We start from the raw sequence: 26,713 nt of genomic DNA, 5'->3' as shown, positions 1-26,713 counted from the left end.
TCAAACCCACCCATCCACAACAACTTGAACAACAGTCCACTTTCTCAAATGCCCTAGATCCTTGAAGCAAGAGGAGAGAGAAAAGGGGCCTGTTTCTCAGCTCCCCTAAATAAACTGGCTGTGTGGCAAATGCCTGCCAACCGATCCCAACAGCAACAGTCACTGAACGGGGGAAAACATTCTAACATGCATTAAACTACCAAAGCAAACACTACACAAAAGATACCTGGTCCGAGGACATCTTTGTTGCAAATGCACTAAATTCATTTCTGAAGTTCTCAGGCAAAGTATGGTACGTTTCCTTCTCATCTAGTTTCCAGTATGTCAATCCTGAAATGGAGAAATATATCAAAGTTTACTTCTGTATAGAAAAGAGCTGTGAAGCCTGACATTACTTTTTTTGATTTTCACATTATGGGTGCAAATTTGCAACATTATGAAAAACTCATGTCTGAAATGTTATGCTTCAGAGCTTTAGCAGTAATAGGGTTTGACATGAAATAATGCTAAAGATAATGTATTAATATTGCAGAGAACTCTGGGGAAACTAGTGCTGAGGATGTAATGAGAATATTTGTCCTTAACCATATTTTAACATGATCTCCATCTAAATCAGTCCTTCCTTATCCTGATTTAAACAGCAACACTAGTTCATTGAATCTGAATAAAAAAACAGTTGGCCTCCTTGCACTTTTCACTCACATTTGCAACATGAGAAGCAACATCAAAGCCGTTTGCTATGAAAATGGGGCATAAATACTATAACAAAAGGATTACATTTTAAAAACAATTGGCATTCTTCTTGTTTTTTCTCTGATCCTAATCTCCCAAGCTTATTGTGCTTGGGGCAAAATAAAGTCGTTTGCCAGTTTTACTAGTTAGAAGGTGTACATGCACAAGTTACAAGCTGACTGTATAGGGCAGGGGTAGTCAACCCTTTTATACCTACTGTCCACTAATGCATCTTTCTTTATGGTAAAATTTCCTCACCGCCCACCGGTACTCGATGGAAGGAGGATTCGGCTTGTGCTGCAGAACCCCTTTCCGCCCACCTAGCAGGTTTGACAACCCCTGGTATAGGATTTATTTTTGGGACTATGTTCTTAATCTTACCAAACTGCAACATACAGAGTCACCAAAAATAAGGAGAAACAGACACAAAATCGGTCACAACACAATTTACATCTAGTTGCAATTTTGAAATAGTAACAACAAAAGCAAAATAGAAAGCAATTAACTATACCTGAAGTACCAGAACTGAAAGACATTTGGCTTCCGTTTTGTTCATTGAGGTAAAAAGTGTAAGATGATGATGGAGCAGCTGCAGTAGGATTAGTCTACAATTCCACAAAAGGGGGGGACACAATGATTTATAGACAAATAAAAAAATTACATAAATTATATCAAGTAAAAAGAAAAAGTCAGCATCAAGTACAAAATATTGAAAAAATATTTTACAAGCGATTGTCTATAGCCATTTAACCAAAGTTCTCACTGAGGTCTATGACCTCACTCCCAGGAGGCAGTGATGGCTTTAAACAAGGATTAGACAAATTCATGGAGGAGAGGGCTAGCCATGCTTGAGAATAGAATGCTAGACTGGATGGACCACTGGCCTGATCCAGGAGACTCTTCTTATGTTCACTAAGAGCATATATTATATTAAATCCTATTGTATTTGTTACAGAGAAGCTCAGGTGAACTGTAATTCGTCACATGAAAGTGGTGGGGATTTCAAAACCAGTTTGAAATAAGGAACAGGTGAGGAGAGGAACCTCAATGCTGTTCAAAAACTGATGAAAGCGGGTTACTGTTGGGCATGTGCACATATACTTGTCCACATCTAAAAGTAGCTCTTTGGATCCCAGAAAGAAAATGTAGCTCAATCCTATATACATTTACTATTCCAATGAAGGAGTTTAGGTGGAATGGTGGTCCACTTACATTCTCCAATGTTACAGTCTGTGAGTGCTCTTTTACTTGCACAGAATGCATATCCCCTTCCTCCACATTTGTTCTTTTCAGCTGGTTTTGCTTTAACTTTTGAGCCCATGATGTTAAAGATTTACTACAATAAGGGAAATAGAAAAAGAGAAAGAAACATGTTTGCCCCAGCAACATTTATTTTAGATCTATTTCATGCTACAGCCTGTAAGGTACTAAGGCCTTGTGCAGGGGAGACTGGACAAACTCCCCCACCCCGAATGGTTTTCAACAAATAATATTCGCAAGAAAGCAATTGTTCCCTGGAGTCTACAACAGGACATCCTGTAATTTATTTAAAATAAGATCTGTACCAAAATGAAGAGATGATGCAACTCAAACCCTGCAGTAGCTCAAATTTCTGGGCAACTGTAAAAAACTAACCATACTGAAACACTTACAGAACTTGCAGAATATGAGTAAAAAGACTCAAGAAAACAATGGTCAGATCCAAAGTACAAATGACTAGCTCCACCTTAACCAAGGGAGCCTTTGGATTTTTGTTTTTTGAATAAAAATAGTCTTCCATGCCATGTAGCAATCCCAACTAAAGGGAGCAAAAGCAGTATGTCACAAGGGAGATCTGCTGATCAGTAGAAAAATATCAGAAGTCCCACTAATTGCATCCCAAACTCTAAGCATCATAGTGAAGACATGCACACACACAAACAGACAGACACAAGTGTATGTGTTTTAGAAACTTCACCATGCTATAAATATCAGTGTGAAGAAAACCAAATATAAATATAAAATATAAATCAAAAACAATCCAGATAAAATAATGGCACAACACTAGAAGATAATCAGGAGACTCATCCAGAAAAGAATTAGGGAAATGAAAAGGTCTGAAGTCTGTGTCTGAAAGATTAGATTGTTGAAGCTGCTTGTCTCCTCCTTGCTTAGTGTTATGTTCAAACCAATGAGTATGTCTTCTTCCAACTAACAAAGCCAAGAGCAAACATCAGTTACAGAATTTTTGTTGTTGAGAGCAAGGCATCATGCTTTGTTTCCTTCCAGTGTGAGCAGAGAGGAGCTATGAGGTCAGGGCCAGTGCATTCACAATAAACAGTTAGCTATGGTTTATCAGGATGTGTGAATGAGGCCACTGAATATTCCTATTTCTTAAGCATAGAAGAGAAGGCTTGAAGGTTAAGACTATATAGACAAGGATGACGTTCTAACAATGGCCAGTCAGATGCCTTGGAGAAGGGCCATAAAAAGACCAGGAGGGCAATCGCCCCTCCCCTCACAGTGCCCTACTGCCCTCCAACACTGACTCGTTTTTTAATCTATGATGACTAAATTGCCACTGATACTGTACAACTATCCTCCAGGAATTGGCCTAATCTTCTTTAAAACGCTATTTGCAGCTAGTGGCCATCGCCACATCTTGCCACTGCAAATTTCTAAAGATTAATAATACCCTGTGCAAAGCAGCACTTTCTTTCGCCTGTCTTGAGCCTACCGAGAATCAGTTTCATTGGAGGACCTGGAGTTCTAGTATTTAAAAGACCACATCATATAGAGCCCATTTTAAACATGTTTAGAGATTGCAGCTTACGCTTCCCTCCTATTTGGACTTTCAGTCACATCAGGCAGTTATCCAATGGGTCTAGCAAGCGGAACGTTCAAATCCTAGGAGCACATACCCACTTTTTAGCATCAAAAGGCTAGGCTGCCACATTCAGCAGTTAGCTTATCTGTACCAGCAGAGCTTAAAATGAAGCAAGTATATATGTAATTGATGTTTTCTCAAGTGCCATAGAAAAAAATATGAATAAAGAATAATGACCCTTGAGTCAGCTTAGTAATTTCTTTCTTTTTCATAGAATTAATGAACAATCACATGTCCCCATCACTGTTTCCTTGGAAATGATGTGCAGGTGAAGGCATAATGGCATTCTGTCCATTAAAAAAAAGTCATCAGACTGCATATACTAAACTAACTGGTTGACAGCATGTAATTGTCACATTTCAGTTCATTCACAACAGAATGTATATTTCATCTCAAGAATTCTGAGGGCTAAGCATACCCAGAACATGCTCTCTTTGCTATATAGTTTACAGCTGAAGCAGCTGCTTTTCAGCCAGGTCCTCTCAGACTTCAGGGTGTACATAAAAGTAAGTTCCTTTCTTCTTTAAACCTCCACAATCCAGTCTTGGGCTACTTCTAAAGCTTTAGAGGATGAAACTGTTTGAAGAAAGTGATAGACTGAAGCAAGCTATACTATTTCACATTTGTAAGAACTCAATCATTTTGTGTGGCAGCAACACCACTTTGGAACTCCCTACCTATTGATATCAAGCAGGGATACAGTCTTTACTGTACGCTTCCTGCTGAAAACATTCAGATCCTGCTGAAAACATTCAGATCCAGAAAGTTGAGGTGATTTAAATATGTTTTAATATTTTAATGTACTGTTTATTTTTTTCTTGATTTTATTGTTTTATTGTTTTAACTTTTTGTAAACCATTTTGAGGTTTTTGTAATCAAGTGGTGTATAAATTTTATGAAATAAAATAAATGGGGAGAGACTGTAGCTCAGTAGCAGAGTACATGTTTTGCCTGCAGAAAGGCCTGGGTTCAGTCTTTGGCACCTCCAGGTAAGGCTGGTAAAGACCCGTCTGAAACCCTGGAGACACATTGCCAATCAGTGTAGAATAGACGCTGTTAACCTAGGTAGATCAGTGGTCTCACTCAACAAAAAGAAGCTTCCTGTTATTTTAACACCTCGTACCACACACCTACCAGGAATGTGAAGTGCCAGGAACATTTCTGCCTACTTAACAAAATAATAATAATAATAATAATAATAATAGAAGAAGAAGAAGAAGAAGAAGAAGAAGAAGAAGAAGAAGCAGCAGCAGCAGCAGCAGCAGCAGCAGCAGCCTGAAAATTTCCCTGGGAATAAGCAAGATTTTTAAATATAGACACCCTCATTACATCAGTGATAGTATATCAGGTATCACAAACGCGAGGAATGTATCATAGATTTTAACGTAAGCAAACTCAATTGCATGCTGAGTGGCATAGTAGGCAAGTAGTGAAACTACCTTTCCAAACACTACTGCCTGTGTTAAAAGCAGAGTAGACATACTAAAACCTTACCAACTCTAAATATAAACCTAATGACTCCAAGATTGGCCACTTACCAGTTTGTTTTTTCACAATGACCTTCGCCGATCTTATGCTCAAATTCATCAGAAAAACCTTGATCATCTTTTTTCAGTGATGGACAATGTTCTACACCTGTTTGTGTATATTCTCTTGTGTTCTGAATACTGGCTGTAACTAGACCTTCCGGCACTGGTGAGGTACCTTCCTTTCCTTTGGTAATCTCCTCTGGGTCTTCCATGCACGCCTGAATGTCTTTATATTTGCTAGGACTCAGTTCTGCGGCAGAACATGTGCCATAGCCACTGCTTATTGAAACACTATTCGTGAGGCACTCCGGAGGCATGGCCGAGGCTTCCAGATGACTCTCATGATCACTGGTTTTGAGATGACTGGTAAAGAGCTCATTTTCTTCAAAGGTTTCAGACTGCAACCCCATTTGACTTTCTAATGAAGAGGAACTGTTCACAAATTTGACCTGAGATGTTTGTTTCTTGCACGAACACACATTCTGGCTTTGCAGCTTCATCAAGTGTTTGATTTCATTCTGTATGCGCTACAAATAAAAATATGTGATTTAAAATAAAAATTGGAAATCATTGTGGAAATTGCACACAAGGGTTATTTTAACCTTAACTTCCACAAGACCAAGCTACAGACGTAACATGCAGAAATGTGTTATGGGATACAAATGAACACCCTGAGTTGTTCCACTTTTGCCATTAAAACACATGCGTGTGCACATTCAGTGTTGCTTGGTTAAGACTATATTAAAGGTAAGTACAAGAAACAAATGGAGAGTGGGAGAGTCCATCCCATACAACTTTAAATGAAACAAGGAAACCTTCATGTCTAGAAATAATTGTTACTCACCCTGCAAAGTTGACCTAATAAATAAAATTAGTAAAGTTTTAAAGCCATGAAAGCCCGCCTTTCCAGTGATACTCATAGCACAATCCATGGGCGATTCTGGAGAGACGCAATGCCACTAACCACTCCTAATTTGCTTTTCCTGCTAGCCTATCTCAAAATCCATGTATAGTACTTAAAATATCCACAATCCTTATTCCCAATCTCTACCACTTTCCCCCAGCTATCTCCACCTCCCCAAGCAGACAAATAGCAGCTACAAGCCTCCAATTAGAATTACTTGTTTAATGAAACCACTGGTTTGCTCAGGACCAATGATTGCTATATGTGAATTGTGTCTCTAAATTCGGAATGAAGACCCATTAATTTTAATTAAGCATATTCCACAACAGGCATAGTTATGGTTGCAGTTATTCTTCAAAACAGAATGCTTAGAAGACGTGAAGCTGCTCATCTTTTAAAATATTTCTGGACCAGACCTAGCAAAAAAAATGTTCAATTTTAATATGAGGTGTTGTGGTCTCATTGCCAAAAACAAAACATATCTTCATGGGAATTAGCCAAATGCAAATACAACCATTAAGTTTTCAGCCTAATATATAGCATGATTGCCACGTGTAACCAACATGTTTCTGTAAGGCCACGAATAATGAGAACATTTCTATATTCCAGAAAACTCAAAATACAGAACCAGTCTCTCATCCTAAGAAATGGTGTTCGGGTGTGACCAACGCTTTTCAGAATTACACACAACAACTTCAATGAATCTACATAAGAAACGCCAAGTGTTGATCAGGCAAACTTTGTGCATCAGCCGTGCTTCCACCGGGTTAGTTTTGAAAACCAGCAACCCCGGCAAGCACCCTTCAGTGAGCAATCAGGCCTCTCCATAGCAACACATGATCGTAGACGCCTAACACAGAGAAGAAATAACAACATGGATGAAAAAAGATGCAAGACAAAAAGAAAGTAAGGAGGAAGGAAACAGGAAGGGCGGAAAAAGAATGAAAAAGAACAATACCTCTTTGTTATTTGTTTCAGGAGCTGTTGGTTACTATTAGTGCAGAGGACCATCAGGAAATGGAAGGGAAAAACAGTAACCAAAAGGGTATAAATATTAAAAATGTACTGAAACATCTATTAAATGTATCAAATATCGGTTTTCACATACGGAAAGTGACTCATATATGCTGACTTTATTGTGAAATAGGCATGAGGGAGAATTTGAACTTAAGAGAAAAAGATATTATTTATGCGAAGTAGCAGTTTTCACATATTATAGTAAAGAAATGTAGAAATATCCCAAGCATCTGGTCACCCAGATAGCAAGACAGTTTGCTGAAACATGTCTTCAGTTCAGCACAGAGCTTATGTCTAAATAATTGGTATCTAGGAATTGAACTACTTTTGTAGTCATTATTAGAATGGCTGCTATACCATGCTAAGCTCCATATGGCCCTACATAGCTAATGAGAGAGTTGAGGCTGGAGACGTACCACTGCTCTTGAACAGGACCTCTCCAAAAGGCATTTAGTTGAACTCTTATTCTGGTGTTAAAGACTCAGTTCATCCTACTCAGCTATTCTAGATCTGTACTCCTGATGCCCTGCAATTATGGGATAGCAAGATGAGAAAATTTAATTCAGGACTGTAAAGGACAAAATATTCCTTTTTATATACCACATGGTGGCAAAAGCATGCATTTGGTCTCTCAGAATACTGCAAATTCAAAAGCACATTATCACTTTCCTTCTTTAAAAAAGTCAAGGCTATGCTACCAAGAACTCTTTATAGTACACCAAAAATGAATAAGAGTTATTCACTTCTCTACCGCGCACACGCACGAGCGCGCACAAACAAACATACAAACCTGCTGACACCTAAAACTATGTACAGTTAAGCAGTTAAAATGGGATCACAATTACGGTCCAGAAGACAGCCATCAAATGCTTCATGTATTAGCCTAAAAAGTGCACCAGGTGGAGCTCACACTTCCCCCTAGCTTAAGGGCAAAAAAATCAGAAGCAATGAAAAAGTGAAGTACTGTGGTCCACAGTGAAGAGAAAAATGATTGCAAAAAAATGACTGCTAACCCCATGCACCAGAAAGCAAGAATGCTTTCTACGATGCAATAATCAGGCTAACTTCAAGATACCAGCAAATATATTGCAATAAAAACTTTCAAAGAGAGAGATAATTTCAACAGGTGTATGAAATGGTATCCTAGGCTGACAGGAGTGTATGTGCTGGTACACAAAGCTGTTACAATTATAAACCTTTTTCATCTGTACCTATGCACAGACATCTCTGCCAGCTTAGGACATGTCATGCATCTTATGTACTAGGAAAGCACAGGAAGAAGCATTCACATCACTAACAGCTGTCTTTGCCTCTGTAATGACACCAACCTCACACTAATGAAAAACTGCTTCAATTTAAAACAGTCAAGCAAACCAAAATACTTACATGGATCTGATGATAGAACACTTTTTGCTGGGCAACTATTTGTTCTTGGCATTGCTTCTCCACCAGCTGGAACAATCGCAGCCACCTGATCTATTAAATATGAATTAAAAGAAAAAAGATGAAAACCACATTTTCTTCCATTTTTTTTTTACATCTAGCATAGGAGAGGCAGACAACGAAATCTCTCGTGCTGTCTAGGACTGCTATGGAAGCCCTGACAAACAGTGGTGTCTGCAACCCAGCCACTTCTTTACCTGTCATCATGTGTAGGTTAACTGGGTTAGCCTAAATGGCCTTACAAGTCTAATTGGACCTGTGGACTGGAGGTTCCCCAATTAAAAACAAACCATGGTTTAATGGTGAATACGCAGCATGCTACTGCATGCTGCTGAAAAATTCTCAGCCGATTCCTCCCTCTCTGCACTGCCAGGAAACAAGTTAGAGTCTGGCTTGTTGAGAAGTTCAAACCTTGGCTAACAGTTTGTTTCTCCCTAAGTAAATTACCGGTAGAAGCGACAAGTTGAGAACAGACCTTGAGTTCTCTATCAGCTGAGAGATAGAGAGAGCTGCTGATTGAGAAAAGGGAAACTTAAGATTGAAAGAATATGATGAAATAAAAGAACATCTACAAAGCTGGCTGCATCATAGACAATTAAAGGATATCTTTAAAGAGGATAATAAAAAGGCTTCTCATATTCGGTTTCCAAATTCCAAAAGGAAGTGATAGAAGAAAACACAAAATTACTGAAAAAGGCATACAATATTCTTTTGGAATGGGAAACAAAGAATGAAGAAGTAAAATTGGTAATGATCAAATGGGCGCAAGATATAGGCCATAACAGGATATAGGACTGGATAAAATTGTGGAAAGTAAATTTGAAATTTACAGATTGCATATTACTGAGAGAGAATTATATGAAAATGATGTATGATGTGAAGCAGAAGGCACGTTTTATCATATGCGGTGGGATTGTAAAAAGGTAAAAGCTTATTGGGAAATGATATATAATGAATTGAAGAAAATGTTGAAAATAACTTTTGTAAAAAAACCAGAAGCCTTTCTATTAGGTATTTTAGGCCAAGATATACCAAAAGAAAAGAGGACCTTATTTATGTATGCCACTACAGCAGCGAGAATGTTGATCGCACAAAATTGGAAGACTGGAGAAATACCAACTAAAGAACAATGGCAAGAGAAGTTGATGAACTATGCAGAACTGGCAAAAATGACAGACAGATTAAGAGAAAAAGACAGCAGTGACTTTGAAAAAGAATAGGAACCATTTATATTATACTTGAAGAAACAAAGAAAGTCTATAGACTTGATGGCAGGATTTAAATAAACATTCACATTGCTAGTATTAGGAAACGTGTAGAAGATAGAGAAATAATATGGTGTATTCATTGTTATTTTTATGTTTTTAGGTTTGATGTTATTGTATAAATATGTTATTAGTAGCCTTTTCTTTTAAGAGGCAGCAAAGTGGGTAAAAGGAGAAACAAACCAGAAGCGGAAGTTGGGGAAAGCCTAGGAGGGGAGGGAGGAATGCATAGCAAATGTTATGAATAAAAGATGTGTAATGAATGAAAAAGAAAAATGAACAAATTTTTTAAAAAGAAAAAAAGAGGGGGGGAAAGAGAACAGACCATGAGTGTGTTTGGAGGGGAAAACTTCAAGCACTGGACATCACAACAAGCTAGAGTCTGGCTTATTTCCGGGGGGTGCAACGGCAGGGGCAGGGGCTTTGAGCAGTGTGCACTAGCATGCTTTGCGTTCACATTAAAACTTATTTTTTAAAAAAAACTATGCTTCAATGTGAGATTCATACCAGTCCTGGAGATTGTGTAATTAATAGAATTATATACTTTCCCCCTACAATCACAGTATAGACTCTTACAATTTTTCATAACACGATGCTTTTGTAAGATTTATTTTAATGTTTAAATGTTCTTGATCACTGAGAAAAGAACAGCGTTACCTACCTCACAGTTTTTCAATAGTTCTGAGTCACTATTCTGTTGAGTGTTTTGCATGAAGGAAGACAGAGGACCAACATCACAATGTATTACTGGAGGGATGGTTTTCCCTGAGAAACTGGAGATGCCATTTGGGTTTGAGAAGGGACTGCTGGTGCTGAAGAAAAAATAAGTGAATTATTTATTACGCCAAATGCCAGACAAAGTCGTCTCTATAGTATTATGCTAGCAGCATAACTGCTTTGTGCTGAAAACAAAAAAGAACAGACCACAGGAAACACCTACAAAGAGGTAAAGAAATTCCCAACCTTGACAAGAAAGTTGTTAAACAGTGAAAATAACTGTCTGATCAATGCGAATGAGTGTATAGCACTCAAAATGTACAATTATTACTATACTATTAATATCCAATAGTGTGGCTTCATTAACAAACTAGTCTTTAGTGAGACTAGTGTGGTTCAGACATAACTAGGGACACACACATTCCAATGAAATTCATGAGACAGAGCTACTTAAGAAGATCTCTTCCCATTGAGTTTTCCCTCACACACCACTCCAATTCTTCACAGCCGAAAATACAGTGGTGCCTCGCAAGACGAAATTAATTCGTTCCGCAAGTCTCTTCGTCTTGCGAGTTTTTCGTCTTGCGATGCACGGTTTTCCATAGGAATGCATTGAAAATCAATTAATGCGTTCCTATGGAAAAAGCCTTCCCCCGACCTCTTCTGGCGGGCGGCATTTTAAAATCGCCCGGGACAGCGGAGGACTTCTCCGCTGTCCGGGGCGATTTAAAAGCCCCTGGGAAGGCAGGCAGGGGGGACAAAGGCTTTCCCGCCCGGCCGCCCGGCTTCGGGACATCGTTCCGATGCCGGGCGGCTGGGGGAGGCTTTCCTGCCCCACCGCCCGGCATCGGGACGATGCCCCGATGCCGGGCGGCTGGGGGAGGCGTTCCTGCCCCACCGCCCGGCATCGGGACGATGCCCCGATGCCGGGCGGCTGGGGGAGGCTTTCCTGCCCCACCGCCCGGCATCGGGACGATGCCCCGATGCCGGGCGGCTGGGGGAGGCTTTCCTGCCCCACCGCCCGGCATCGGGACGATGCCCCGATGCCGGGCGGCTGGGGGAGGCGTTCCTGCCCCACCGCCCGGCATCGGGACGATGCCCCGATGCCGGGCGGCTGGGGGAGGCTTTCCTGCCCCACCGCCCGGCATCGGGACGATGCCCCGAAGCCGGGCGGGGGGGGGAGGCTTTCCCGCCCGGCCGCCCGGCTTCGGGACATCGTTCCGATGCCGGGCGGCTGGGGGAGGCTTTCCTGCCCCACCGCCCGGCATCGGGACGATGCCCCGATGCCGGGCGGCTGGGGGAGGCGTTCCTGCCCCACCGCCCGGCATCGGGACGATGCCCCGATGCCGGGCGGCTGGCGGAGGCTTTCCTGCCCCACCGCCCGGCATCGGGACGATGCCCCGAAGCCGGGCGGGGGGGAGGCTTTCCCGCCCGGCCGCCCGGCTTCGGGACATCGTTCCGATGCCGGGCGGCTGGGGGAGGCTTTCCTGCCCCACCGCCCGGCATCGGGACGATGCCCCGAAGCCGGGCGGCTGGGGGAGGCGTTCCTGCCCCACCGCCCGGCATCGGGACGATGCCCCGAAGCCGGGCGGGGGGGGAGGCTTTCCCGCCCGGCCGCCCGGCTTCGGGACATCGTTCCGATGCCGGGCGGCTGGGGGAGGCTTTCCTGCCCCACCGCCCGGCATCGGGACGATGCCCCGAAGCCGGGCGGGGGGGGGAGGCTTTCCGATGCCGGGCGGCTGGGGGAGGCTTTCCTGCCCCACCGCCCGGCATCGGGACGATGCCCCGATGCCGGGCGGCTGGGGGAGGCGTTCCTGCCCCACCGCCCGGCATCGGGACGATGCCCCGATGCCGGGCGGCTGGCGGAGGCTTTCCTGCCCCACCGCCCGGCATCGGGACGATGCCCCGAAGCCGGGCGGGGGGGGAGGCTTTCCTGCCCGGCCGCCCGGCTTCGGGACATCGTTCCGATGCCGGGCGGCTGGGGGAGGCTTTCCTGCCCCACCGCCCGGCATCGGGACGATGCCCCGAAGCCGGGCGGCTGGGGGAGGCGTTCCTGCCCCACCGCCCGGCATCGGGACGATGCCCCGAAGCCGGGCGGGGGGGGAGGCTTTCCCGCCCGGCCGCCCGGCTTCGGGACATCGTTCCGATGCCGGGCGGCTGGGGGAGGCTTTCCTGCCCCACCGCCCGGCATCGGGACGATGCCCCGAAGCCGGGCGGGGGGGGAGGCTTTCCCGCCCGGCCGCCCGGCTTCGGGACATCGTTCCGATGCCGGGCGGCTGGGGGAGGCGTTCCTGCCCCACCGCCCGGCATCGGGACGATGCCCCGAAGCCGGGCGGGGGGGGGAGGCTTTCCCGCCCGGCCGCCCGGCTTCGGGACATCGTTCCGATGCCGGGCGGCTGGGGGAGGCTTTCCTGCCCCACCGCCCGGCATCGGGACGATGCCCCGAAGCCGGGCGGCTGGGGGAGGCGTTCCTGCCCCACCGCCCGGCATCGGGATGATGCCCCGAAGCCGGGCGGGGGGGAGGCTTCAAAAGCCGTCCGGGGGCTTTTAAATCGCCCCGGACAGTCCCGGGGCGATTTAAAAGCCCCCGGTTAGGCAGGCAGGGGGGGCAAAAGTCTTTGCCCCCCCTGCCTGCCTTCAAAAGCCGTCCGGGATAGCGGGAAGCGCTTCCCTGCTATCCCGGACCGCTTTTAAAATGCTGGCGGTGGGGAGCAAAGCCTTTCGCCCCCGCCGGCCTTCCTGGACCTCTTCTGAAGTCCGGAGGGGGGGGGAAGGCTTTGCTCCCCACCGCCAGCATTTAAAAAAAGGTCCCCGAGATTTCCCTATGGGCTTTCGTCTTGCGATGCAAGCCCATAGGGAAAATCGTCTAGCGAAGCGTTGCAAAAACCGAAAAACCCTTTCGTCTTGCGGGTTTTTCGTCTTGCGAGGCATTCGTCTAGCGGGGCACCACTGTATAGGGCAGATCCCTGTACCTAAACTAACCTCCTTGGAAAGGGCATCTAAGACAAATAATGGTGACAAGAGATGTGAGTTCTAGGCCTTACTGACCAATTTAAGAATTGACAAATTACCAGGCCTGGATAGCATCCACTTGAGTGTTATTAAAGAACTCAAATATAAAACTGCTGATCTTTTAACAAAAATATGAAACTTGCCTCCAAGATCAGCCTCCATACCAAAAGACTTTTTTCTTGATGACTGACACATACGGTATTTTTTTGAGTATAAATATGCCCCCATGCATAAGACGACCTCTACTTTTTGAACCCAAAATTAAGAAATCATTATTTTAAACATCAAACAGAACTTTGATATTTAATAAATTATTCAAGGTTGTTAAGCCGAGCCCATGGGATGGAAAGTTCCACCCCGAGGCCCAGGTACGCCTAGTGGCACCCCCACTCCCGCCTACCTACACAACTGAGGACCAGTATATTTACTACTGTATATTTAAACATCAGCAGTGGCAGTAATGGTTAGCTGAGGTGCATGCATTGGTTGGCAGAAGTGGTTAAGTGAAATGTCTGGTTGTTCCAGCAGCTTCTTCACGGCAGGCACAGGAAGGTAAGTGGTGCTTTTTTAAACTCCTGTGCATTCATCATCTGTGTATAAGATGACCCCCAATTTTTGACTAATTTTTTAAACAAAAAATCATCTTATACATAGAAAAATATATTAAGTTGCACTGAGTGTTGCACTTTTTGCTGAAATGACTGTCTATGCTAGAGTGCCTTTCTACTCTATTTGAAAAAAATCAGCCTATCACATTTACCTGTTATTACTGACATCACAGGCAACAGAGTTCTGATCATCTCTGGTATTGGTGTCTACAGAAGCAGCCTCTTGCTCAATTTTCACCAAGTCCAGGTTTTCCATAGCTCATGCTTGCAAAGCATGTGGTTATCCTTTCAAAATGAAAAAGAAAAATACGTGACACATCCACTTCAAAAAGAAGGAAGGAAAAGAAGGTACATCAACATTCAGTGTTCGAAATCATGGAAACTATTTAGCAGTCCAACTTCATTAAGGTGCTTTCAGAATCTAGGCTTGAAACTAGTATCTTCAAAGCTACAGAAATCAAGCTTTGATTTTCCTACACACGCCAGTCAAAACTGAGTAGTTGATTGTTTTCATCAAAAAGAGTGACTTCACCAATTCAGCTGAATATTCCCATGTCATAGATGAAGCTAAGAAACAGTTCTAAAAAGTCCCCTAAAACAGTTAATTGCTCCATTTTGATTTGAGCCTCATCCATTCTTCCTACTACACCACATGCACATCAACACCTGCTATAGTCTCATGACCAGTCAACATCTCCTGGGAAAATCATTTATTTAAACAAACATTTTCTAAGCACAATAAAACAATTCTACCCATCATGGATATCCACAGCATTCTAACCAAATTCCCTGTCATTTTCGTCAATCTACCAATGTAGCTGAATACATGAATGCCACATCACCAACAATGAAGAATCCTTAGAGGTTAAGACACCACATTAAGAAAGCAGGAATTAACCATTTTCCAGCACATAATGGCTGACCTACTTCTTCCCTACCTCAATTCTGTGTGCATTAATTATTTGTGCTACATCCTGCTGCAAACATAACATTTCCCTTCAAAAATCTAGCTAAACCAATGCAATGATAGTTGAATACAAGATTAGCCAAGAAATTAAACTATAAAAGCAAATCGTAAACTGGTTGCCAAATGTCTCCTAGGCCCACCTCAAGTTACTTGCACTGATTTTTAAAGCCCTAAACAACTGACTTTAACAATATGGGGTTGCAACATTAGACAACATTGGAGGAGGGATGTGGTTTGAGAAAATGAAAAAGGCCCACTCATATCCTGAGCCCAAGGGCTTCCTGAAACATGGAGCCACCCCTTGCTGTATGGTAGGCAGAAATTCAACAGGTTAAGCTTTCTCTAGTGGGGAAAAAGCTTTACTATTACTGTGCTCTCTGATTTTATGTTTTTGTCATACCCCCTAATCAGCAGCCATTTTGTGACTGGCACCAAGAGAACTCTTTCAAAAGTTGTGCACTGCATGTGCACTGGTCCAAAAAGGTTGGCAACCCTTGTATAAATATAAAGGTAAAGTTATGCCTCTTGCACAAAAAGTTTCAAAAGTCCTAACAAAGATTAGAAATGTAATATATAACACAACTGTTACCAAAGACAATGCAAACAACAGGGTGATTGAAATGGATAAAAAGCTTCCTATTCCAATGAAGAAGGGGAGAAGAATGATAAATCACTCAGGTACAAACACCCCTTCAGTATAAGAAATAACCACTTATGGCAAAGGAACCAGGTTACCAGCCGAAGAAATGATCACATCCCTACATTTTCTCTACCTCAGCCTTTGGCTTCTCCTCTAGCTACCATCCTTCTGTTTGTCTACTCCTCCACTTATCCACTTTCTTTACTGCAAATTTTCCCTTCAAAAATCAACCCCAAACCCCAGCCACTTAGTCCACAGGATTAGGGACTAGTAACCAGCAGCCCCTTGAGCTGGATCTAGCTTCTCGAAGGGTCATGCCAGAAGGGATGCAGAGACACACACAAGGCAGTTGGAAAAAAAAACTTGAAAAAATGTTTAAAAAACAAGTAATAAACAATTATGACTGTCATATTTAATCAACTGATTGGTTAATTTAACTCATTTTTAAAAAACCTTAATTGATTAAATAGGTGCCCCCAATTCATTGGGCAGATTTTTTTATTAAAAAAACTTATTCTTAATATATGTGGTTATAAAAACTGCAAATGGCAAGTACTGTGGTGAAAGTGGCTTTCTCTCACACAGGACGAATGCCTTTACGAAGATGCTATTTGCTATAACGCCTGCAGCATTTAAAATCAAAGCAAGTATGCTTACTAGTTCAGAAATAAATTCACACACCTGCAAATTTAAAATTAGATGAATCAGTAAACTAAAACTCTAAAGACTGGGTTCCAGCCCTACAAATCTGTGCGATTCATGATTACTTGGAAATAAGCCAATGCATTATTCCAGCATGGTTCTAATGTGAGGTCAATTTAATAGGAAAATGGAGAAAAAGGGGATGGAGAAAGCAAAAGAACCACCAGATTCAGAGCCCTGCCAGTCTTGCATGAGTCAGAGAAGCTGGACAGAAAACAGAAGAAACTCAGAAGAAAGTCCTAATAAGTGCAATGGGACTTAGGGCTGCAGCCTTAGTTCTGAACAAAGCAGTTAGGATCAGGTACAAGTAATTCTCTCATATGTGTTGTTTCCATCTGTTTAATTTACACTAAGATTTAACTGTCATTCTTTCACAGTCTTCCAGATTTCCTAGCTATCACCTACCATCACATCCAGTTGGCGAAGGGGTTAGGATATCACTAAGACTGATGAGAATCACACTGAAATATCCAGTTAGTGATTAAGCTTGCTGGGTGACCTTGGGCTAGTCACTCTCTTAGCCTAACTTACCTCACGGGGTTGTTGAAAGGATAAAATGGAGTGGGGGAACCTTGTATGTTGCCTTGAGCTCCTTGGAGAAAAATGGAATAGAAATGTAATTAATAAATAATAAAATAAATTTGTGGTAAGCACTGGCATAAGACGGGGGAGGACAGTGGTGCTTTGCCTTCACTTATTTACCTGAAAAAGATACATGGAAAGACTTAACAGACTGAAGTTAGACAAAGTTGTTTTTCTTCCATCATGCCAACAGCAAAATCTTTACCTGCTTAATTTCTACCAGTGAGAAAGCTGTTGAAGGCATATGAGCAGAGCCGATTTTCTAAAAGTGGCTTGAGTGTATAACAGCAGTTATAAATTGAGCCTGCAATCCAATTCATACTGATTTGGGAGCAAATTCCATTGAATTCAGAGCAGCTAACTTCTGAATCAACCATGAAACTGCACAAATGGAAGAAAGGTCCCTGTTCAAACTTCTCAGTCATTACAAAGAAATGGCCGTAGGTCACAGATTCCCATTTATAATATGGAGAAAAAAGTATTGATCTTCTTTATAATGTAGTTGCGGCTCCCAGTGCTTTTCTTCTTGGAAAAAAAGGGTGCTGGTACTGCGTACAATTTACCTCCAGGAAAAAAAGCACAGAACTGGACTCCATATGTTAAACTACAAGTCTCATCATCCCTGACCATTGGATATGCTGGCTGGGGCTGATAAAATCTAAAGTTCAATAAAAATATTTTAGGCTCCCCAAGTCCCCCACTCCTATTGCATAGGGTAAGATACAGTCTACAGGAAGTGCTCTGAAAAATCTAAAGCAGTTGAAGTATTATTAAACATGCTCTTTTAACATTCCTGCAGTATCAGTACTTTCCATTTTTTATCCTTATCGTATTTATTGATCCAGTGCATTTCAGACCCTACTGATCCTTCAATAAATGCATTTTTAACGACGAAGCTGGTTTTTTTGCTTCCACTTCCCCCCTTCTGTCTTTAAATCCATTTTTTAAAAGAACGCATGTCCCTACTCACAAAGTTCATTGTTTCTAACTATCACAGCAGGTCACATTTGAGGGATTTTATAATTACTGCTGCTTCCATCTTATCTTGCCCTTTTCCCTCTAATGGCTCTAATTCAAGTAACTTGTACGTATTTAGTATGTATATACCGCCATCCACATACAGGGCACCGTAGAAAGAACAGTCATCACTATTTCCTACCCCAAAAGGGCTTATCATATAAAAATAGATATCAGAAGCAAAAGGGGGAAGGCAGTGGGAAAGGGAAGCAGGGACAAACAGAAGAATAAATGATCGTTTCACTTATTACTGTATACAGTACATACTTTCGGCTTAGTTACAATATAGCATATAAGGGATGATCTTATATAAGATAAAGAAAGAACTAGAAAGCATGAAAACAAAAACAATAGGAGCACTTAAAAAACAACCTTCCTCTCCATCTACACTATAGTATATTATTATTATTATTATTATTATTATTATTATTATTAAACTCACATATCCTCTCATCAAAGAGCTCAGGAGTGGAATCCCGCCCCCTTTTCCCGTCAAGTTGTTTATTTTCCCTTTGACCCGCCTCTCCAGAACCCGGCGAGGCAGGCAGTGCTGAGGCAGCAACCGGCTCCAATTCACCCAGCGAGAGTCGGAGGCTGAGCGGAGAGAGGACTCGAACCCGGGCCGCCTCGCTCTGCGTATTACACGCGCGCGCCCCCCCCTCGCCCCGAGGCTTCCGCGAGACCCACTTCGCGAAGATGTTGTCTCCCAATTCTGCAGCCCAACCTTCCTGCGTCCTGATTGGCTGGCTCTGGAATGTTGACGAGCGAGGCCAGGCGTTGATTGGCTAACGGGAGCGCCGCTCTGCAGCCCGAGGGCTCGTCCGAAGGCCCTGGCCAAACCCGCCCCCGTCAAAAGGCCAACAGCCGTTACATTCCAGAAACATCCGGTCGCTTACCTGCATTTCGAATCGCTGGCCTAGTGGGGGGGGCGCGGGCAGAAAAACAGCGGCTCCCGCGTTTTTTCCTTCCCCCACCTCAGAGAGAGACGTCAGCCTGTAAACAACGGCGACCGCGACGGGCTCTTTCCCCTCGAGCCCCCTCCCCTCAGGGTTGGCGGTTGAGATTCGAAGCTTTTTCAAAGCAGACGCAAGAGGCTCGCGAGGCGGCTTCACCCGGGCGGTTATTGGCTGCTCTGAGCCGCGCGCCGGGGTGGGACGCGGGATGCGATTGGCTACCCAACAACGGGGGCGGGAGCGGAGGGGCGTGGAATGGGGGCTTCACGGCCATTGGGCGGTGGCAAGGAGAAAGGCCCGTCGCGTAACGGGTCGTGCTCTGTGATTGGCTCTCCGCCGCCCCTGTTGGAGCGGAACCTTCATGGAGAGGCGGGCGGGGGCGCTCTCTCTTTCTCTCCCGCGGGGTCAGTGAAGTAAATAGACGGCGGCGCATGCGCACACAGGCTGGGGCCTTCTTCCCTCAGGCGAGCTGACCCGTCCCGCAGTAGGTAAGAGGCGTCAGCAGAGCGGTTTTCTGCTTTTCCTCCGGCCTAGGTGGAGGTGCAGCGTGCGGGGTTCCCGGTCCCCACCTCGGCCATCGATTAAGAGGCCTTTCGCTCAGTTGCAGAAGAAACCCAGGAGTCCTGCGCCCCAAACCTCCCCCCCCCCACAAAACCGGAATCTAGCAGCCCTTCACCCAGGAGCCCCAACCTTAGTCGTGTATTTTTTTGCATTTATAGCCCACCCTTTTGTTCATGGAGCTCAACGTGACGAGCACCTTCCCGCCTTCCTTTAATCACCACCATAAGTCTGTGAGGTAGGTCAGCGACTGGCCCAAGATCATTCAGGGAGCTTCATGCTTGGGGGGGGGGGGATTTGAAGTTGGATCTGTGAGGTCCTCGTCTGACACACCAACCCAGACATTCTCGATCTTGGGTCCCCAGATGTTGTTGGACTACAATTCCCATCATCCCTAATGAGAAGGGTCAGCCGTCTGGAATGATGGGAGTTGTAGTCCAGCCACGTCTGGGGACCAGAGATTGAGAAAGTCTGCTCTAACCACTGCACCACCTGGCTCTCAAACTTCTCACTCCTCCCAAAAAAGACCCCTCTCTTTCTGTGCCCAGCACCATCCAGGAGCCTTTCCTCCACACTGCATCATTTGTAAAGCCAGGACTCAGCATTCGTTCTCCCCCTTCCCACCCTCACCTCCAAAACAAAGAGCTTTTCTATTCTCCCCACAAAAACTACAAAGTCAATGCATCCTCTTCCCCTGCAATCACCTTTAAGCCCCAGGAGTACTGACTACCTCCCAGCCCACAAAAACAGGAGTCCCAGCCTGTCTCTTGTGTATCAGGGATAGAATATAGAAGTTCTGCTGCATCCTCACCTCAGATGTGGAGCTGGGATTGCAACCCAGAGTCTTGCTGCCCAAGCACATCCAGAGCCAAGAATGGAGCCCAGGAGTCTTCTTGTTGCACCTACAGCATGTAGCCTGGAGTCTTCCACTTATAAAACAGGGGCAGGAACATGACAGGCAGGATGCCTGTTCCTTTTGACTTAGAAACCAAACCCTTAAAATTGACAGCTGTCTTAGATTTGCACCATGGAAACCATGTCACCAGGACATCAAGGGAGACTGGGAGCAATTGGGCTACTAGAGCAGCTTTAGGCTGGAAGGGTCAACAGACAAGTTTGTATTTTCCCCTGGCAGCTGCCCAGCTGCTTGCAGAGCCCTACCTCGTTTTTGAAAACCCAGACACGAAAGTATAGCAACATCTACTCACTCTTGCCATGATGAACGGTGGCCAACCTGTGTTTAATCTAGCATTTGGTTGCAATGCCTTGCAGTCTTCCTAGGAGGTCCTAGAGAGGAAATCCTGATGCAGCCTTTTCCCCTGGCAACTGCTGTGGCCAGCAGTGGATTGTGACTTCAGCACAGAGTGAAATGGGATGGGTGGATGGGAAGATGAGCAGTGGGGAACGTGTCTTCAAAGCAGCGTACTTCATTTCAAACAAAATGCTTGAGGGGGTATGTTTTGTTCATTGCTTCATTTTTTTATTTATTTTTAATTGTTTAAATTGGCATCAGAAATGCATCATCATCTGGAAGACTGCATTTCTTGAACAGAGAAGCTGGAGTTTTGTGGCTGGTGGACACATTCTGTTCTATGATGGTGTTGCTCTGGAATGGAGCCTTCAAATTGGAAATGCTCTGCTGGTATCTTGGGGGCAGGAGAGAGCAGAAAATCATTAACAGATGCTGGCATCAGTGAAACCTTAGAAGGGAGGTGTACTTTAACGTTTTTTGTTTTTTAATTGCCTTCTTAAACTAGAAGGTACGGTATATATTTATTTAAAAAACTCAGTACCATTATTTATCAAATCTCATTATTCCATTGTTTGACTTCAGTAACCTATTTTGGCTGCTGCTGCTTTTTAAAAAAGCTGAATCAACTATATTCCATTTTTGGCTAAGCTTTTCTTTCTTCCACCCACTACTTATTTCTTGGCAGTATCCTGGAATTCAGTTTAAAGTTACTGGGATTAGTTTCCCTATTAATTTAATACTGTGGATGGTAAGAGGAGGAAGAAACCTGCACTATGTATTTCCAAATGCACTGAGAGATGAAAAAGCAATATGATCTCCTGCCCTCTCTCCTTTCAGTTCTTGTTATGTACTCCCTCACCTGCCTGTCACATTATTTATTACAGTAGACATAGGAGTGACTGGACAACAGAATAAGAACATAAGAGGAGCCTGTTGGATCAAGCCAGTGCCCCATCTAATCCAGCATCTTCTCACAGTGACAAACCCACATGCAGGACCTAAGCACAAGAAGACTCCCCTCCTGCAGTATTCAACTTGTATAGGTAGCCTTTGCCATCATAGTGCTTTTCAGATGTTACAGATTACAATCACCATCACCCAGTGGCGTAGCATGGGTTGTCAGCACCCAGGGCAAGGCAAGTAATTTGCGCACCCTAACCCGTGGATTTGCGCCCCCTATCCCCCAGATGTTGCGCCCGGTGTGGCCGGCCCCCCCTGCACCCCCCACGCTACACCACTGCCATCACCTGGCTCAGTCTAATGGGAGTTGTAGTCCAAGAAATCTGGATAGTAGAGCTGTAAGGCATTGTTTTCTATTTCACCCTTTATTCATTGCAAGCAGTGCTGTTTCTGTTGCACTGCAGCTTATCTTCCACCAAGATCTTCATCTTGCTGTCCACTGTAGCAAAATTACATAACTTAAGTAACTGATGATGTAAGTGACATATCCATGCAAATGGAGAGGGGAGTAATCAGTCGCATATTGATTGTGGAGTCAAAGCAATAACAACAGTGAATAATATTCGCTGGATTGATTTGTGTGCTGGATGGGGCATATAATTGGCAATTCCTTTTTCCATTTCTTTTTGGTCAGAATTCTCCAGCATCCCCTGTGAAAGGTACTGTGCTAGCAAAGGTTGGGATAGGGGAAGGATTTGGTGGAAGAAAAAGGGTTGAATCTGTTTTCACTGCATTGTCAGGGAACATAAAGTTACTTCGTAGACCAAGTTGCAGCCTGTCAGTCCTAAGGAAGAGCAAAGAGCTGCTTTATTCCCGTTGCTTGATCACTTTCTTTGAAAACTGTTTTATTGCTTTTGCCAAATCCAGACATATTTAAGCTGGAAACCCAAAAGGCATATATTTAGAATCATTTTAGCAAAATGAAGCGCCTCTGTTTGCCCACAGACCAGTTCAGGGTTAAGCATTCCAGGGCAGTGCCATCATGGAACATGTGACCAGCAGCTGCAGCATGACCTCCTACCTATCTGTATAATCAGTGCTCTTCTGGGTGAAGATGTGTTTTCCACTTCTGACTATTGCTTGGAATTTGTCCAGACAAATCAGTAGTGATATTGGTGATTTCTATAGCCCTGTAATTTTATAATAGTTACAATTCTGGTTTTGCAAGGAAGCATTTACTTCCTCCCCTATCTCTTGGTTTCTGGTGCCACCAAGTGAGCATTTTGGCTCATTTAAAATATTTGGTTTTTCTGTACCCTTTGGATCAGCAGTTGCTAAGGGGTACTGTGAGCAGAAACCTGTTTGGTCTACAGAAATGGCAGTCCTTTCAGTTTGTTTTTAATTTAAGCAAATAAATGATTTACAATTGGTCCAATATACATTTAAAAAGATGGTCGGATAAATCGCTCAAATAAAGCAAAAGGTTCCTAATAATGTGTGTGTGTCAGCATTATCTTGACCCTGAAGCCTTTTCAATTTGATCATGTGAAGATTGGGGTACAAGTTTCCTGCTTGGCAGGGGGTTGGACTTGATGGCCCTTGTGGTCTCTTCCAATTCTATGATTCTACCTGTGGATAAATACTTCCAAGGCCACATTCCACGATTTGTGTGCTGGCACAGTGGCCAGGTGAGTGTTCAGATGTGGCAGGTGTTAGAATCAGGCTGTTAGTCTTGCTCCCTTAATCATAGAGTGGCTTTGTTCTCAGAAAAAGAGACATCAAGCTGGAAAGGTTAATTGCCACTTATCTGAGTAACAGAAAAAGACTGTGGACAGTTTTTTTACTCCTCTCTTTTTTCCATGAAAAGATTAACTTCAGCCAGAAATTGGAAAAGCACCCTGTACTGTTTAGTAACAAGATGATATTTCAGTTTGGGGACTGGGAGGGGGAGAGACTTCAGGGGTGGAGAAGGCTCAAAGGGAGGATAGCAACTATATCACAGCCCTACCCGCATCATATGAGATGTTGGTGTTGTGTGGTGTCATGGGTGGGATTAAATCATCAGACAGGATATCATTTCTTTTGACAGTTAAGTCCTCTCCTGCTACCCTGGAATGTAATGTGAAGTCAGCAGAGTCAATGAAAACAGACAGCTTGCATTCCACACTGCAGTGGTGTAGTCTGAGAATTTTTTTTAAAAAATGGGTCCCATCCTCCACCACCAAAAGCACAGCACCATAAAGTGCATGTGCACAAAAGGCTGTGGCTGAATAGTAAGCAACTGCTTTGTGCCCTCATGGTCACAGGGTCAATCCCTGGCAGCTTCAGATAGGGCTGGGCAAGAACCTTGCCTGAAATCATGGAGAGCCTCAGCCAGTCAGTGAAGACAGTACTGAGCTAGATAGACCAATGGTCTCACTCAGTATAATGCTTCTTCCTATGTTCCACTGAATGTTAGGGCCAGATATATTGACAGTTACTTATAAGTATTTACTTTGCTTCTCTCCTATTGTTTAAATTAGGAGTCCTCATCTCCAGAGTTTTCTATGCCTCCCTCAAGTTTACCGCTCTTGACAAACACATTGAATGGACTAAGTGGCTTCCCTCTGGCATCGAGGCTTTGGTGGAAGTCGCGTTTTTTAATGTCTTGGTGGCCCAGACCGTTGCTCCTTGAAGTGGGAAAGAAGAGCTTCAGAGACCTCCTTCCTCTACACGAGGCTGACCTAGAAGAGCAGTTTGTCCGTGGCTCTGGACCCGGAGGCCAAGCAACCAATAAAACCAGTAACTGTGTGGTCCTGAAACATCTTCCTTCAGGAATTGTAGTCAAGGTGAGTTGCTTGACTTTGCTCCACGTCTGCTTCTGTGGCAAGTTTCACTAGTTTTCTGCTTCACGTAATACAGTGTTTAGTACAACAGAGGTTTGTAAAAAGCTTGTCCACTGGAGTGAGAGTCGTGTTCAGGTGATCAGCCAGGAAGCTTTCATACCACGAAAAACTATATACTGTTGGATAGGCATATGGGCCAATAAGGCTGAGGTGTGCCTTCTTCACATTCCTGAGAAGCCCCATGTGTAGCATCCAGGTCATATCAGCTAGAATGGGTAGAGCAGGGATAACTAACATGGTGCCCTCCATACATTTTGGACAACAATTCCATTTTCATAAAATTTGTGTATCACTTGATTGTAGAAATAACCTCAAAGCAGTCTTCCCTGACAGTGATGTTGCAGCGATCCTGGGAAATGTAATCCAAAACATCTGGTGAGCACCATGTTGGCTATCTCCAGTCAGATTCATGAGAAAATCGGTTTTGGGAGTCTAATCCAAAGGAATTGTCAGCATGTGGTGCATCCACCAAGAGTCTATAGGTAGTTATTGAAATCATGATTCTGTGAGGTAGGAAACAGATGACAAAGGCACCTTTCAACAGGCGGAGACTGAACTGCCATTTCATCAGTAGAGTAGGGTTGGGCAGTGTCAGGTTTTCAACACTGCAATGTATCACCAGGCAAACGTTGTGATCTGGTGGTACATCGCAATGTTCAAAACCCTGCTTCCTACCACAGCACTACAAGATGGGGTGAAATCACTGAAATCACTCTTTCAAGCTTCTAGAGTCCTTTTGTGCCTCTCTAGCCTTCTCATCTGCTTCCTCCTCTGAGAATTCTCTTTCCCAGACAAAGTAGTTCTGTATCACCAGGCCTGCAATAGCATTTCTAACTTTCAGGATGGGGCTGGCTCCAATCCCCTAAGCAAATTATTTTTTCTCCCTGCCCTCCTTCTAGTGCCATCAGACAAGATCAGTGGAGCAGAACCGTAAGAAAGCTAGAGAGATCCTCCAGGAGAAAGTGGATGTTTTCTACAAAGGTGAAACCAGTGACGTCGTTAAGGAGAAACAGGAATTTCAGAAGAAAAAGCAAGAGAAGAAGAGGCGAGCAAAAGAAAATCTTGAAAGGAAAAGGCATTTGAAAGAAATGCAAGCATTAGAGGACAAATAAACAGGATTGGGTAGTTGTGGGTTTTGTTTAAAATAAACCTCATCCAATTTGGTGTGCCTGGGAGGGGGGACACTTGCCTGGTTGTGGTTTTTTAGAATTGTGAAAAAAACTGCTTGCAGTTCAGAGGCAAAAATGCAAGTGATGGTACACTGTGACGTTTGTAGATGTTCATCATTCCATCATTTCAGATGGAAAAGAGCTTTTCTACCTTTGCGGTAACCAGCAATTGAGCCTACAAACCAACCTTGCCTCACTCTTAAGAAGTTACTGTATCAAACATGTTCCAGATGGAACCAGATGGATGCCCCTTGTTTTAAGGCAGGAGTAGGGTGACTTCCTGTCCACACTTTCAGGAATTGGTGCCCGGTTGCCTTTCGGTAATAACACATCAGTGGTTTTGTGGTTGTGGACAAGCAGCGCTTAGCTGCAAGCCCTGCCCTAGTCTCTGTCATCAGGTCACTACCCAAAATAGGCCATGCATGTGCTGGCCACTCCACTCTGCAGCCATGAAGCAGTGGGTGTGGCGTGTTCCCAGCATTGTGTCAGCATCCGGCACAAGGCATGCAAAATGAGAACTGCATGATGCCCAAGCAGAGCCATAAAACTAGAACAGCATGGCATGCAGTGGAGTGGCAAAGCCACCAAGTATGTGGTGTCTAACCCTGTGTTCTTCAACCTTGAGTTCTCAGGTGTATGTGTGTTGGGAGCCCCCGTTTTCCCATCATCCCCAGCCATCTTAGCCAATGATCAGGGATGATGAAAGTTGTAGTTCAACAACAGCTGAGAACCCAAGGTTGAAAAAGAGTGGCCTAGCCCAGGATTAGCTGGATCTCTTACTTTACCGCCTGCAGAATATAGCAGCGAGGCATTAATCTCAAGCACTACAGCAGGGATGGAGAACCTGTCGTGATCTAGTGGCTTCTGGACTTCTTTTTCCATCAGCCCCAATCATTGGCCTTGCTGAAAGAGGCTGAAGAGGGTTGGGAGTCTGACAACATCTGGAAGGCCATATGTTCCCTCCATAAATGTTCTGCTTTGCCTCAACAGTGCTG

General features: G+C 44.1%; 2 protein-coding genes across 9 annotated transcripts in view; one reads left to right on the top strand and one right to left on the bottom strand.

Moving 5' to 3' along the window:
• MPHOSPH9 (M-phase phosphoprotein 9) overlaps positions 1-19,081 on the bottom strand; it is a 40,920-nt gene extending 21,839 nt beyond the window's left edge. For 2 of the 7 annotated variants that reach the window (XM_081893255.1, XM_081893259.1), the window contains exons 1-9: positions 18,898-19,079; positions 16,934-16,994; positions 14,246-14,378; positions 10,418-10,568; positions 8,435-8,524; positions 5,137-5,654; positions 1,945-2,068; positions 1,244-1,337; positions 227-330 (exon numbers count right to left, since the gene is read on the bottom strand). In XM_081893255.1, the coding sequence (XP_081749381.1) occupies positions 227-330; positions 1,244-1,337; positions 1,945-2,068; positions 5,137-5,654; positions 8,435-8,524; positions 10,418-10,568; positions 14,246-14,349 (1,185 nt within the window). In that variant the 5' untranslated portion in view covers positions 14,350-14,378; positions 16,934-16,994; positions 18,898-19,079. Of the gene's footprint in view, positions 1-226; positions 331-1,243; positions 1,338-1,944; positions 2,069-5,136; positions 5,655-6,989; positions 7,028-8,434; positions 8,525-10,417; positions 10,569-14,245; positions 14,379-16,933; positions 16,995-18,443; positions 18,666-18,897 lie in introns of those variants that run through there. The other 5 variants (XM_081893260.1, XM_081893258.1, XM_081893256.1 and 2 more) reach the window with 5 other exon arrangements.
• A 243-nt stretch (positions 19,082-19,324) lies between these two features.
• On the top strand, positions 19,325-25,729 carry MTRFR (mitochondrial translation release factor in rescue). Of its 2 annotated transcripts, none has more exons than XM_081893526.1 (3): positions 19,325-19,442; positions 24,187-24,492; positions 25,449-25,729. In XM_081893526.1, exons 2-3 carry the CDS (start codon positions 24,211-24,213, stop codon positions 25,659-25,661), a joined length of 495 nt encoding a protein of 164 aa, XP_081749652.1. In that variant the 5' UTR covers positions 19,325-19,442; positions 24,187-24,210; the 3' UTR covers positions 25,662-25,729. The 2 variants fall into 2 exon arrangements, with proteins under 2 accessions (XP_081749652.1, XP_081749651.1); XM_081893525.1 differs by lacking the exon at positions 19,325-19,442 and adding an exon at positions 20,864-20,965.
• Positions 25,730-26,713: the final 984 nt, after the last annotated feature.

This window comes from Podarcis melisellensis, assembly GCF_964234715.1.
Source record: "Podarcis melisellensis genome assembly, chromosome: 16".
NCBI classification, from domain to species: Eukaryota; Metazoa; Chordata; class Lepidosauria; order Squamata; family Lacertidae; genus Podarcis; species Podarcis melisellensis.
The sequence above is the reverse complement of the archived record's forward strand: the minus strand, read 5'-3'. Positions and strand labels throughout refer to the sequence as shown.